Source organism: Mustela nivalis, assembly GCF_964662115.1.
Source record: "Mustela nivalis genome assembly, chromosome: 11".
In the NCBI taxonomy this organism is placed as follows: domain Eukaryota; kingdom Metazoa; phylum Chordata; class Mammalia; order Carnivora; family Mustelidae; genus Mustela; species Mustela nivalis.
The window spans coordinates 38,542,377-38,558,089 of NC_139030.1; the positions used below are offsets into that span (position 1 = coordinate 38,542,377).

The 15,713-nt window shown below is 41.3% G+C and overlaps 1 protein-coding gene across 6 annotated transcripts in view; it reads left to right on the forward strand.

The window, feature by feature from the left end:
• Positions 1 to 817: 817 nt before the first annotated feature.
• Positions 818 to 15,713, forward strand: part of CERKL (CERK like autophagy regulator) — a 136,737-nt gene continuing 121,841 nt past the window's right edge. For 2 of the 6 annotated variants that reach the window (XM_082690233.1, XM_082690234.1), the window contains exon 1: positions 985 to 1,317. In XM_082690233.1, the coding sequence (XP_082546359.1) occupies positions 1,080 to 1,317 (238 nt within the window). In that variant the 5' untranslated portion in view covers positions 985 to 1,079. Of the gene's footprint in view, positions 1,318 to 15,713 lie in introns of all 6 variants that reach the window. The other 4 variants (XM_082690235.1, XM_082690232.1, XM_082690237.1 and 1 more) reach the window with 3 other exon arrangements.

The window sequence follows — 15,713 nt, forward strand, 5'->3', positions numbered from 1 at the left end:
TAAACTCCCCAGGTAACTCTAATGTGCAGCCATGATTGAGAACCACTGGCCTCCAGACTCTCTGTGCTTTCCCAATTAACCATCGGCTAATTTCATGACTCTCCACTCCCAGAAGAAAGTGATGAATGAACCCCTCGGGGCCCTCTCCATTTCCAGGTAACACTGCATTACGGCGGTAGCCTTCAAGGGAACAAGGCCTGCTGCTTGTAAGCTCTCTCCAGGGAGTGCCAGATCCAGGCAAAGACAAGATTGCCTTGGAGAGATCTTGAGGAAAGTAGGACCGTCCACACTGAGAGCACAAAGGCACCTTTTATTGGCTTTTCCTCCCCCTTTCATTCCAGTATACGTTACTGGATGTACATATAGTGATTAAGTGTGTACATATAGTGATTCAATAATTCTCTACGTTAGTGCTCATGGTGTTAAGGCATCTTCTTTTAATACTATGTTTGTCAGGTGAGAATTGGTCGATGCAAACGTGAGACTTTGGCTTCCCCTCGGGGCACCTGGGAAATGCGCGCTTTACACCAGGTGCGAAAAACCAGCTAACACTTGCGGGCGTGACCTCCGCCTTCCAAGAGAGCCCACCGGGAAGGAGATGCAAAAAACAGAGGTCCTTGCAACCCGAACTGTGCTCTGCGGGCCAGGACGTGGGCGTCGCCATCACCCCGAGCTTCTTAGAAATACAGTATCCCGGACCTCATCCCGCACCGCTTCAATAGGAATGTGCATTTTAACGAGATGCCCAGAGGCTAAGTAAAAGTTTGAGAAGCGCCGCGGGTAGCGCAATCCACTAAATCCCCGCGAAGAGTAAAGTTTGGCGGAGGGAGACACTTTTCCTCTTCCCGGACGGGGGTCTTTTTGTAGTGAGCGGCGGAGACCCGCGTCCCGCAGGCCGAGGTGCTGGACTGGGTCCCGGCGGCCCCGCCTGCCCGCCCCGCCTCCCTCTTGGGTCTCTGCCCTGCGCGCGGTTGCTGTGGCAGCGCCCGACGCAGCCGGAGCCGTGGCTGCTGCGGCCTCCACTTCCTCCTCAAAGGCCTCCCCAGACCCCTGGCTCCGGCTCAGCTAGCGTCTCCGCCATGCCCCGGGGGAGGCGCGGAGGCCGCGTGAGCGCCCTGGAGGGCGGCCCGGAGGGAGAAGCGCCCCCGGCGGCGGCCGCTGTGCCCTCGGCGCTGTGGGTGTCCCGGCTACAGCCGGAGGCGGCGGCCGGGCAGACTCTGCTGCGGGGCATCTTCGAGATCGGGAGGAGCAGCTGCGACGTGGTGCTGAGCGAGCTGGCCCTGAGGTGGTGGCCCATCCAACCCGAGCGACCCGCGGGTGAGTGGTCCCGGCTCCTTCACCGCCAGCCGCGCCTCCAGCCTCTCCTCCTCCCTCCACCTCCCGCCCCCGCGCTTCCACTCCGCTCCCCCCAGGCTCCTCCTCTCCCAGCGTCCCGACGCCACCGCCCCCTCCTTCCCAAAGTGGGAGAACCTTATCTACCCCCAGGGGCCTCGCGCTACCTGCTGCCTCTTGCCTGGCTTCCCGCCTCCGGAGCAAAGTCACGCTCAGCTTCTGTTTTGCGACACAGAAAAAAAAAAAAAAAAAAAAAAAGAACTGAGCCCCAGAGGGGCGATGTTTTTCAAGCTGCTTGGAAGGGCCTCCTTCCCTCCAAGCTGAAGTTTTAATCCGTCCATTTCTGCCCGTGCGCTGGGAGTATAAGCACTTTGCAGAGTACACCAACATGTGGGTTCTGAATCCACCTCTCCTTTTGCAGACTTCTGAATTTTAAGCCCCCTCCCCCCAACTTTGGGCTCTCTCTGGACTTCGATGCCCCTCACATTCCTTGCCATTGTCTAGAATCAAGGCTTCTACAAGCTTAGTCTTAATGTTAACTTTAAAACTTTAATCATGCTGTTTACTTGCATTCGTCTTTTATTGACTTGAGTTACTTAGAAATATTACAGTGCCTTATTTACAATAGAACTATTTCAAGTCAGTCTAGAGATGATTTCTCAAGAAACTGGGATGTGATGCTGTCTCACCTAGTTGAATACCAATTTAAGAAAATTAAAAAAAAATCTTTCTGGGTTGGAAAACTGGCCACCCTGTACTAGTACTATAGAAACCTGTTACTGTTTTAAAGTTTCTTCTGCAAAAAGCTTACAAAATGCTGCCGACTAGTCAGGGACTCTGACTAGTTGAGTGTGAATTCCGTCTCTGCTCCATAAACCATCCTGGCTCACTTATACTTTAATTAAAATGTTTTCAGGTGTTTTGACAACTAAGGTAGACTATTTTATCAAAGCTCTGAGTTGACAGAATTCTATGTCCATATCGCTAACTTTTAAGTTTTTAAGTCAGTTTGAATTTGGGAGGATATAGAAGTTATAGAGTTTAGCCTACAAGAGCCAGTTTTACCTACAATGAAGGGGAAACAAGACAATTAAAACACGACCTTGTTCAATGAGAGATCATACAGATTGGTGTTGCAGTGCCCCTCCAGAAAAAGGCAAATAATGACACAAGAAAGGAAATGTTTTAAATTGAGTGGTGATGGAGGAAAAGTATGCTTGCTTAGTGTTCCTGAAGTAGAATTTAAAAACATAAAGGTTGAAAATTTGTTTTGTTTTTGTTGTTTTGCTCTAAAACCCATCTTTTTTCATCTAGGTGTATTACTTTTTTTTTTTTTTTTTTTAATACCTAGTGTGCCACTTTAGGCCCTTAAAATTGGAAGGTCGGAATCCTAGCAGCTTCATAAGAACTTCTATTTTAGAAGTGGATGTTTTACTTAGTAAACTGAGTGGTAAAAGAAGGTACGAAGACACAGTTTAAATGTGAGAAATAATGTCTGATGTGGAATTAGGTTAGAGGTGAGTGCTGAAAGACCAGTGAAATTGGTCCAGTTAATGGAGGAAGAGCTGTATCAAGGTTACCATACCTGGGAGGCTGTGGTGTGGAAGGATGTAGTGGGGTGTGTCCAGCACTCCTTGGCCAGTGACAGGCTGTTCCGAGAAAGGGTGGAGTGGGGTCACTGGCATTATTATTAGATCATACACAGGAAGAGTTGCAAGTTACATGGTTTTTAAAAGTAGATTTTATTTTTAAGAGCAGTTTTAGGTTCACTGGAAAATTGAGCAAAAGGTACAGAGATTTCCCATATGCCCTCTGTCCCTTCCACATGCACAGCCACCTCCCCCCCACATTAGCCACATTGCTCAACAGAGTGGTACATTTGTTATAGTTCATGAACCTACATGAACCATCATTACCCAGAGTCGATACTATACATTAGGGTTCACTTTTGATGTTCACTCTTGATGTTGTACATTCTATGGGTTTTGACAAATCTAGAATGTGTTTCGGTTCTCCAGAGAAAAGGAACTTGGGCTATAGCTTTGAAGAGGTCTACTGTGGGATTACAGAGCCTGAGCTGTCCCCCTTGCATGCCATCTGCAAGCTGGAGAATGAGGAAAGCCAGTGGTAGAATTCAGACCCAATCTGAAGGCCTGAGAAGCAGCGGGGCTGATGGTATAACTCTCAGACTAGATCTAGGTGGGGGGGAAAGATGTTCAGACCATCGGTTTGTTACCTGTCAGCACTTTGAAGAGTGTCTGACACGTGACTGATCGTTGAATGAATTTGCTAACTGGTCCCATGAACTTTAGTTTTGCCTATTGCATTGTACCCTTTATTATACTGCTACTTAACAGTGGGTTTGCATCGCATGCAGGAGTATCTCCTCCATTTTTCTTTAAAGTATTGGAACTCTTCTAAAAAGAAAAATAAATTAAGCTAATGTTGGCCCACTTTTCCACAGTGGGTGCCTTGGCTAGAAGGTTCTCTCTTGCTCAGCTGCAGGGTGGTAAGCACACCTGGGCATGGGTTGACCAGGAGGCCACCACAACAATGTATAATATGTGCACAGAAGGGCGTCATCTGTTCAGAAAAGGTTGATGATCTGCTATGTTACCCAATGATCTTTCTATGGGAATTGAAAAATCTGGCCATTTTTCTTGTGTAAATATAAAATGAACCGTTTATTCCTGTGAATAGAAAGTAATTACCCCCTTAGCTGTGACCTAAAAAGGAACAAAACTCTGAATAAAGGGGAGAGGGATCAAGTGAGTTGTCTGAGACCAGATAAGCCTGGGTTATGGGACTTATCTAGGCAAAGTGGATTAAGAGTAGTGCTACCAGTATGGGCAGCTCTCAACACAGTGCCTGGAACTGGGGTGGGGAAGGGAGGCGTCAGAAATGAAGGGTGCACAGGAAAGGGGACATGGGCACATGTATTAGATAGATCTGTGTATTTTACAACTTAGTCCTTGTGCTGTTATTGGATCAGCCACTTTTCAGAGTTCAAGGTCTTCGAAAGCATCACCAGTTGTCTGTTGGCATTGTTCTAGATCTCAGCCAAGGACATCTTTCTTGCCATGTTTGCTTAGCAGGTAGTAAGCTTCTCCTTGAAAGGTTCGATGAAAGCAGAAGATAGAAGCATTTTTGTACCTCCGCAAAGCTGGATCTGCTTATTGTACTGTGTGACCAGGTGGATCTTGTTTTATCATAAAGGAAAAGCTCCTGGTAGGGAGAGTTAGGAATGGGTAGGGTTAAGCTGTATTAAGCTCAAATTTTAATACAGTTAAGAATGATCAATTTAGGGGCACCTGGGTGGCTCAGTGGGTTAAAGCCTCTGCCTTCGGCTCAGGTCATGATCCCAGGGTCCTGGGATAGAGCTCCGCGTTGGGCTCTCTGCTCAGCGGGGATCCTGCTTCCTCCTCTCTCTCTGCCTGCCTCTCTGCCTACTTGTGATCTCTCTCTGTCAAATAAATAAAATTCTTTAAAAAAAAAAAAAGAATGATCAATTTAGGAATTTCTGTGACAGGAATACCAAATGCCCACAGATCTCTCTGCCTTTTCACACTGGAAGCCTCACTATTTACTAATGGATAGCATTCTGATGTATGAAAAATGTGATGGGACCTCTTATAGGTTCCCCACTCAAGCTGTGTGTAATCTGCCTGGTGCAGGAATGTTCTCAGGACGGGGCTCCAAAGGACCTGCCGTCTTATCTCTGTGACTATCAGAACTGTAACTGACTTGGGCAGTGATTTAACCCCACTTAGTTTCTTCACCTGCAGAATTATACATTTCATTACGGTTGACCCTTGAACAACTTGACTTGGAACTACACAGCTCTATTGACATGTGAGTTTTGTTTTGTTTTGTTTTTGATGCAGTACAGAAGTATAAATGTTCATCTTGAAAGATACATTTTTTCCTATAGTTTACTTTCTTGTAAGAATACAGTATATAATACATTTAACATACAAAATATGTGTTAATTGACTATTATTGCTGGGAAGGCTGCTGTTCAACAGTTAGCTATTAAATTTTGGGTGAATCGAGAGTTAAATGTGGATTTTTTTTTTTTGACTGCGCGTGGGTCAGCACAACCCCCACATTATTTAAGGATCAATTGTATATAATTGCCGAAAACCATTAACTCTGAAGTTGCTTTTTAAAGAACATACCTATTTTCATAGACTTCAGGTGTTAGGACATAAATAAGTCTCAGGTTTGAATGACCAGTGGGGTCAACCGTCCAGTGCCTGCAGATGAGTCTTGTTTGACAGCAGGAGCCATTCAACCCTGATGAATTTCTAATTAGAAGAAACACATGGGGGAAAACCAGTCCCCTTCCTGCCCTCCCACAGCTTCAGGGCATAGTAGAGAGAAGTGGACAGTCCTCTCAGCCCCGGGCCTATCTTTGGAAAGGAAGAAACCATTTTCTGATGGAAAAATGTTGGTTAGCACTAGTCATCAGCACATTTTTTTAATGATTGGTAAAAAGACTAGCTTATCCTTGATTTCATTTACGATGCCTTTTAAGCAAATTTCAGGACAAGGATTTTGTAATCTGATTAGCATCTGAATATTATGTATTAAATAGGAAAAAAAAATGAGAGTCTCAAATCTTGTGGTTTAAAATTCTCTATTTTTCATGGACTTCCTCCTTCAGATTACACAATTTCATGATCTGTTTCACCAAAGGGTTATTCCTACCCTAGTTCTGAGCTGAGCTGAATTAAAGCAGTAACCAGAAAATGTGAGAAAGCTGGGCTTCAGAATAAGGTCTTGAAAGTGTTTCTTTTAGGAGCATTAAAATGATTAGCTTTACATGTATAAACATTTGCTGGAAACTTAGCAGTGTGAAAGGTAGTGTGGAAAAATGTGAAAGTGAGAAAAAATAATTTAAAAACAACAAGAGTTAATGGTTGTTTGGGACTTAGCAGACCTGGGTGCATTCTAAGTATTAATCTGCCTAAGCTGTTTGGGAACAGATGTACGTGAAACAGATCCCAGTCTTCTGTTGTGTACATCCAAAGTGAGACATCTGTCGGTGGACCTTGTGGTCAGAAATAATGGAAGCAGGGGTTAAACCCCAAAATGACCTGTTGTGTGAATTATTGAAAGATTAATTACTCGGTAAAACATGCTTTGATTTATCAGTCTACATATTAAGAAAATACTTCTTTAAAAAAAATGGTCACTGTTCCTAAGATGTCAGATTTGAAGGACTTTTAAAAAGATAGTAGGAAAAATCAAGTTTACCAAGGAACTGCCTGTATTGTTTATGAAGTTTTTAAAGTGCTTTGAAGGGTCTGTTAAGCTATTATAGAAATATTAAATAGTCCTGTTGTATAAAAGCTTCTTATTAAAGTAAATTGGTCCACACAGAAAACAAATGTAGAGTGAATCTTTAAAGCATGACTTGAAGCTTCTGTGGTGATGGGATATTCTGTGTCTGAACTGTCCAGTACCTTTCTCACCAGCCACACACGGCTAGTATGCCTGAAATGTGACTGCTGTGATTAACTGAATTTTTAATTTTAATTAAAATTAATAGCCACAAATGGTTAGTGGTGATCACATTGGATAATGGGGTTCTAATGCATCAAGAGTTGAAATTGTTGATTTCCTTTATTCCTAAGGTGTCAGTTTTAATATAATATTTACTTCTTCCAGAAAGGTACCATTTCCAAATCTTCATGTAAAACTGATATAGTCCTACAACCGGAGCAGCCAATTTAGACAAAACCACAGAGTCTAGAGACAGCAAAGTCCTTTAACATATTTTGTGAATACAAAAAAAAAAAAAAAAACCCTTTTGTTGCAAAGTTAGAATTGATAGTAAAGTTGAAATCTTGTCTCTAAAAATGATTGTATTATTCCTCTTGGTGGCTGTGATTTACTTGAACTGAGATTTGGCAAACTTAATCTGTTTCTTACTATAGAAATAGTATATGCGAAATAACTGTCTGTAGCCTGCATACCCCAGCTCCCTAAGAGTCTCCATATTGATGGTTTCCTCAACCATATGGCATCCTCTGAAGGCAAGTACTTTTAGAACCTTGGTCTACTTTTATGTCTCCCTTTCTTTTGCCCTCCCCCACATAGGGATCTTTGGGGGCTAGACCTGGCACATAAATATCTTTTTATGTGGGGAACTGGGGAACCGTGCTTGTGCTGAAGCCAAGGGACTTAAAAACCGAGAGTCCAAATGTCTGGATCACAGTCAGTAAACCAGAGGCGAATCCAGCTGGGACTGAGGGAAGCAGGAGGACCTGACATGAATCATCAAAGTCTAAACGTGGAGCTGAAGAATCAAAGAGCCGTGGTAGTAGGTAATGGGATTGATGGGTAGGTTGGATACATAGGAGGATGGTATTGCCTGGACTGGGCGTTTTCGTGCTCTCTGTACTTTGGGGGAAATGGACCATCCTTATTTAAAGGGCTAGGGAGGTAATAGACCTAATTCCCTGTGAACTCAGTTCTGCACTGCTCATTCTGAACCTTATCATCTCTCCTGCTGAGCCTGTTACTTGACTAGGTCCTTAGATTACATTTCAAATATTGGCAAATCTACAAACATCAGTCCTTCTAGAAGTCTTCCATATGAGTGTATCCTGCCCAGGTTTTGGAAGAACTGAACCAAAGATGTAGTACATCCGGGGCAAGTGAAATCTGGTTGTATGTGTAGAAGGAACAAAAGGAGGGGATTGTTAGTAGCCATGACTATTCATACGCTCTTAAGTTTTCCAAAATCAGTATGTGATGAGAGAAGTAAAAGAAAAAAGAGAAATGGAGTTTGAAGGGAATTAAGTTTTATGATAACTTCTGGCATGTGGACCAGAAGTTGAGGATTTTGGTGTGATAAATGACAAAAATCAAGAAGCAGGGAGGCCTTCAGGTATGCATATTTTAAAAAAAAATTTGGCATAGTGCTGTGGACTTATGGTAAGCCTAAAGATAAATCTAAAATAATATACCAGCTGGCATCAGGGAATTCCTGTGTACATTGCAGGATTTTAATCAGAAACCGTGTTCTGGAAAACTGCTGCTACACAACAGTGTCCAGTGTTTGACTGAAAACCGTAAACACTTATTGATGTTTACACTGCCAAGTCCTGTGCCAAGTATCTTATCTTGTTTAATCTTTCCAGCAAGATTATGTAGTCTAGGTAGGATTTTTATCCCTAGGGCCCAGAGATGTTAAATAACTTGTCCAAGGTCATACTAGCAATGGAGTTCAAAGCCAACCATTCTGACGGGTGAGCCCATACTGTCCCATTAGGTTCTCTGCTTCCTGGATCAAGCAAGAAGGAATTCCCCCTCATGCCATCAGGAGTCTGTCTTGTGTGTGAGGGAGCATCATGGCCCAAACAAAAACAAAAAACCTTTAATACAGTAATATCCTCAGACTTCTTTCAGGCCTTGAAGACCATTCTACCATGGACATCACATTCTTCTTGGGGTACTTCCATTTCAGAGTACATGATGAAAAAGAAGTGGGAATTTTTATAGCTAAAAAAAAAAAAAAAAAAAAAGGCCAGTGTTTTTATTATGGAAAACCTGAGACATAGTCAAATGTAGAAAGAATAATAGAAGTCTATATAAAACCCAGAGAAGAGTGAGGCTCTGTAGAACACATTGGCCTTGAAATTGTTTAAACTCAGTCTTGTTTTATCTATGCCCTGGGTTTTCCCCTTATTTCTCTGGAATAGTTGGAAGCAATTCCTAGACCTCATAAATCGCATCTATACATATAAACATTTCAGCGTGTATCTCTAGGAGATAAGGATTTAAAAAATAGGCACAATATAATCACAAAAGCACTATTCCAATTTAAAATAATCCCCTATATCCTTAAATATCCAGTCCGTGTTCAGAATCTTCTGATTGTTTCTCTTTAAATAGAAATCAACAGGGGGGAATAAGGGCCATTTTGCAGTTGGTTGCTGGGTTTTTAATATTTTCTAATCCCCGGATTCCTCTTTTTTCCCTTGCAATTTTTTTTCTGAACAAACTGAGTTGTCTGGTCTCTAGTTTCTTAAAAGAATATGAGAAATTTATTGGGGGCAAGTATCTGTGAAAGATACAAGTAGGGGGAGGCTGCTAGGGAGGGATACCCTTGTGACTCTGAGGCCGATCTGACACCTGTAAAGCAGGCAGGGACAGGGAGAGCCTCAGCCCATGATCCAGGTCTAGTCAAGTCTTTGCTTACCTATGGTGAGATCTGGGGGATAAGACTGCCCATTAGGAGCCCTGCCTTGGCCAGAAATGGCCGAACCTCAGCCGTGTTTAGTTTGGGAATAGTATGACCTCAGCAATGAGTTGAGGTAGAGCCTGAAGGGACCGGCAGCTGGGGGCCAACCGGTAACTGCCTTCTCTGCAGCAGAAAGGAAAGTTCTTCCGCAAAGGGAGATGACAGCAGCCATAATGACCAGTGAGGTTTATTATGATTGTTAAGAACTTAGGTATTGAAACATATAATATAGGTTTCAATTTACAGCAATGCCAATTCTTACTAATTCTCGAATTGTCCTAATTCTGGCATTTGGGATGGTTGGGAAGCCCTCCAAGTTGACTTCTAAGTTCTTTTGACATTCCCTCTGCTGTCTCTGATCGTTTTCTGGCTTTCTGGAATGGTAGGTCATGCCTCAGACATGGTACAACCCAATCATCAAGGACACTTAGTTACTTTTATTGGGTAGTGGTATTTTAAGACCACAGTTTGAGCACTGCTTGTTCTCATTGCCAATATTTCCCTTCAATGGGCCTGTTTTCCAGGGTTTTTTTTGTTTGTTTTCCAGAAAACAGCTAGGAAGTATGTATTTTTCTTCTAAAAATGAAAATGCATCATGGAATTATACTTCTAGTTTCAGTTCAGAACTAAAAGGTTTTTGTTTTATCTCTTTTTTGCTATCCTTAAATCTTGATTTTTTTTTTAAGAGATAATTATTTATTTTGACACAGAGTGAGCGATCACAAGCAGGCAGAGAGGCAGGTAGAGAGAGAGGGGGAAGCAGGCTCCCCGCTGAGCAGAGAGTCCAATGTGGGGCTTGATCCCTGGACCCTGAGATCATGACCTGAGCTGAAGGCAGAGGCACAACCCACTGAGCCACCCAGGTGCCCCTAAAATCTTGATTTTTAACTGCAACAATATACCTACTTGCTCCCTTGCTTTATCTTACAACACCTATAAATCACAGAATAGTAACACCAATGCTGCCATTAACAGTATAACTTCTGAAAGCCATTTAAGATCATTCTGTAACTTTCTGTTATTGCTTTTAGGGTATATACCACTCAGGGTAGATGGTGTGTGTAGTCAAAGTACTGTGTTTTTTTTTTTTTTTTTAAGATTTTATTTATTTATTTGACAGACAGATCACAAGTAGGCAGAGAGGCAGGCAGGAAGAGAGAGGAGGAAGCAGGCTCTCCGCAGAGCAGAGAGCCTGATATGGGGCTCGATCCCAGGACCCTGGGATCATGACCAGAGCCGAAGGCAGAGGCTTTAACCCACTGAGCCACCCAGGCGCCCCAAAGTATTGTGTTTTAAAGACACCCAAAATCATTCCTATCTGTGATAGTCTATCCTCAACTCAATGCACAGAATGATAATTTATCTTTGTTTTTAATTTTGGGCATTTTTTTTCAAATCCAGTTTTATTCTGTAATTATGTAAAAATATAGGGTTCCAGAGTCAGACCTTTTAAACAAACTATATTCTGGGAAGTGTAACTTTTTATCTGTGTCTTTTCTATGCTTTTTCTTCCTTCCTATTATAGGTAAGCTTATTTGTCTTTTCAAATTTTTGGCTTATTCATTTTTAAATATAAGCAAACTGTGTGTGTGTACGTGTTTGCTTATATGTATATACTCCTTACCCAACCCCTTTCTACTTTCTTAAATGCATTTTAGCCTACCATATTTTTTCTCCGCTTTGATTTCTTTTTAAATTAACAATATATCTGGCATATCACTCTATAGTGAGAGTCCACGCTTGCTTTTATACTTGCACAATAATCTGTGTACTGTAGTTTGTTGAACCAGCTCTCCATTGAAGGATTTGGGTTGCTTCTAGTCATTTTTGTTGCTGGGGAAAAAAATGGTGTTGTAATGAAAAACCTTATGTATCCTTTTGTGTTTTTTTTTTTTCAGTATATTTTTGGAATAGATTCCTAGAAGTGGGATTGTTGACTCAAAGAATAAATACCTATATAATTTTTAATAGGTTTTATTTTTTAGAGTAGTTTTAGGTTCATAGCAAAATTAAGCAGAAGTTGGCAAAGATTTCCCATGTACTCCCCCCAACTGCTTGCATAGTTTTGCTTAATATTTCCAAATTACCTCATAAAAATTGTACTGTTTGGGGACACCTGGATGGCTCAGTTGGTTAAGCAGCTGCCTTTGGCTCAGGTCATGATCCCAGCGTCCTGGGATCGAGTCCCACATTGGGCTCCTTGCTTGGCAGGTAGCCTGCTTCTCCCTCTGCCTCTGCCTGCCATTCTGTCTGCCTGTGCTCGCTCCCCCCCCCCCCCCCCGATAAATAAATAAAATCTTTAAAAAAAAATTGTACTGTTTTGCCTTTTTATCATTGTATGAGGGCACCTGTTTCTGCGAAATTTCTTCAAAAGAGTATGTTGTAAAAGTTTTAAAAAACCTGATAGATGAGAAATTCTATTTCCCTATGGTTTTAATTTGTCTTTCTCATTAAATTATTCATACTTGTAGCTTATTTCCCCCAACATTAGGGGGCACCTATTTCGTGCTGGGGTGGGGGGAGGCTCCGGGAATGGCGTAATCAATTTGACACAATTTCTGCTTCCAAATATTCACAATCTGCAGGGAGACTTACTGGCAAAATTATTAGCAGCCTATCTTATGTGCCTTTGAGATATTACAGGGCATAATACATGGAAGTTATCACTTTTAGTTATAAAAGAGAAAATCATACTGTTGAGTTGGGTAGAGGAGGAGGTCAGGGAAAGCTACAGAGGGATGTGAGTGAGGGTAGACTTGAAAGTAGGACTGGGAGTTGGCAACACAAAGGTGTAAAAAAAAAATTCTACGAACACAATTTTGAGGGAAAAATCTCAGGAGAGAATGCTTTGACCTATTTGGAAAATCAGCATAGGGTATAAAGAGTGTGTATGTGTAAATGAGGGAGATGACAGCGCTTTGTGGTCAGTAATTCAGTAATTTGTACTGATTTGAATATCAGGCTAGGAAGTTGGTGTCTCACCCTGAATTGAGTAAGCGGTGGCAAAATCTGAATGTCAGAGAACGTCAAGGGTTTTTTTTTTTGTTGTTGTTGTTGTTGTTGTTTTGTTTTGTTTTGTTTTTTTAAAGCAAGAGAGTTTGGATTTTGAGAAGGCACTTATGGAACCAGGAGGGGTATAAATGGGCTCCACACTGAAGAGCCCAGTTAAGCGGCGAGTATAGCAGAAGATCCAGGAGACCGTGTGCATGTTGCGGGGAGAAAGGAGAGGTGAAGCTAGATGAAGGGATATTGTCAGAGATAGAATTTGGAGGATGTGGGGCTTGAGGGAATGGGAAGAAATAATGGTGATGCTGAGATTTTTAATGTGTATGACAGAATGGATAGTGTGGACACTGCTAAAATTCTCAGAATAGCAAAATGAGAAAGTATCTTACTCGAAATGCATTGTACCATGCATCAAATATGCCAGTGACTAGCGAAATGTCCAAACAGAAGGGAAATTGAAAGCTTGAAAAATGCATAAACTGGAGAAATGGCTCCTGAAGGACTGTAAGCTGAAACTTATCAAACTTCAGATCTTGTTTCTCATGAACCTTGGGCTGTCAACTGTGTCATGTTTCTTACTAGGCTGAGGCTACTTTAAGAAAAGAAATTAAAGCTATTTTCAGAAAACATTAAATATTGGAAATTTATGATCTTTGTACAGCCATAATATTTAGGTATTACTGAAATTTTAAAAATCAATGAAGCTATTTTAAACACAATTTTTGCATGTAGAAAAGAACTTATTTATTTATTTATTTGACAGACAGAGATCACAAGTAGGCAGAGAGGCAGGAAGAGAGAGAGGAGGAAGCAGGATCCCTGCGAAGCTGAGAGCCTGTACGGGGCTCGATCCCAGGACCCTGGGATCATGACCTGAGCCGAAGGCAGAGGCTTTAACCCACTGAGCCACCCAGGTGCCCCTAAAAAAGGACTTTTTACGTATCACTTTAAACTCAGAAAATATTCATTTCCTAAAATTGGAGTTTGTCTAATACAAATAATATTCCAAATTAACCTTTTAAGTGTACTGAACATTAACACTTAATTCAAAGTACTTTCTTTGTCCACCTGTGCAGAAAGAATAAGATCAATAAAATTGAACAACTGTTGGCATGTATGGTTTCCTTATATTAGGCTTGTTTTCATGTACTGAAAGTGTAAAGGGAAGGTAGAGTATGTTTTGTTTTCATTATATAGATAGAAACTTGTTACACTTAAAATCTTGGATAGAGTCACTTGAGGGTATGTGCTTTGGTGAGTGCTGTGAAGTGTGTAAACCTGGTGATTCACAGACCTGTACCCCTGGGGATAAAAATATATGTTTATAAAAAATTAAAAAAAAAACAGAAAAAAAATATTGGATAGAATGCATTTTTTTAAAAAGATTTTATTTATTTATTTGACAGAGATCACAAGTAGGCAGAGAGGCAGGCAGAGAGAGGGGAAGCAGACTCCCCCCTGAGCAGAGAGCCCGATGCGGGACTTGATCCCAGGATGTGGGATCATGACCTGAGCAGAAGGCAGAGGCTTAACCCACTGAGCAATCCAGGTGCCCCTAGAATGCATTTTTAAAGTCCCATTCATAACCTACTTATTTCAGATAATTTGTTTAAATACTTAGGGTAAACTAAAAAAATATAAATACATTTTTGTCATGGGGTTTGATTTATAATCTCTCATTTCAAAAGTAGAAATTTTTCTCTAAAAATCATATTTCCATTTGGTAAATTAGCATTTTTCATATCTGGGTGGGGGAAATGTCTTGGTATTCTAGCTTCTGAATTAAAGACAAATCTTTTTCCAAGTTGCTTGAGTGTTTTATACTGGGATCAAACCTACTCTGTCACTGGGCTTCATGCTGTGGAAATATCTTATGGGTAAATCTAATTTTACCCAAATCTTTTTGATACTTGAGCACTTTGCTAGGTACATGCTGGATTCATTTTTCCATGCTGAAGCAGTGGATGCAAAATATGTACATTGTAATTCTAACGCTTTTTCAAATTTAACTTTCCTACAGTATAATGTGAGTCCCAACAATTAGTATAAAAAGTTACAGCTTACCAGGGAGCCTGGGTGGCTCATTTGGGTAAGCCTCTGCCTTCAGGTCATGATCCCAGGGTCCTGGGACTGAGTGCCCCCCATCGCATTTCCTGTTCAGTGGGGAACCTGCTTCTCCTACTCCCTCAGCTGCCCCCCCCCTCCCCGCTTGTGTGCTCACTCACTCTCTCAAATAAATAAAATCTTTAAGTTATGGAATGCCTTTTGGCTTTGGCTTTTCAAAGATCTTTTAGTCAATAATAATTAGCATCCATTGTGTCACCATATACTTTGTGGTGTATAACTGTTCCAAAGAACTATCTTTGAAGAGCTCAGACTTCTGAGGTTGAAGCTGATAATACACTTACTAAATTATTTGCAGCTTTCCTCTACAATAATGAGCTAGTAGTTACCAGTTGCTTAAATACTGAGTATAGGACACCAGGCTGAACTATGGATTTGAACTGAAGAATTCCTGTTCATATCCTAAACTAATCAAGTACTACCATTAGCTTTGAAAACAACAGCTATCTACACCATTATTCTTAGGAAGCATGAAGAAATCTGAAAACCCATATCAGAGGTGCCTATAAAAACTTGAGTGTTCTTACTCAGTTAATATTCTGCCTTTATAAGAGTCTCCATAAAATCAGTGAAGTGCAGACTCTGAAAATTCAACATACTGTCTGTCATATTCAGTTTACTGTTAAACAATACTATGCCCTGCATATAACCTTCTAATTTTATTTTTTCACCATAATGAAAGCACTGGTCATTATTGCTGCCACCGATGCTCTTTTGTCTGCACATACTGTTGCAACATAATGTGTTGTGCATTTGATACGGATATTACCATATTGCCATAAGGAGCTGCTATTATTTTAGACACCAACTGATTCCATGATAGTGTCAGATTTCTTTAACATATGCTTATGTTTTTGTACAAATGACCTCAAGAAACATCTGCTAGTTTTGTGGTGGTATCTACTGTTTCTTTTTCAGAATTTGACCCATCAGTCACTTTTTAATGTGAATCTACAGTATTTCATTAGAGTAGGCTCACAGTCTGGGTTTTTTAATG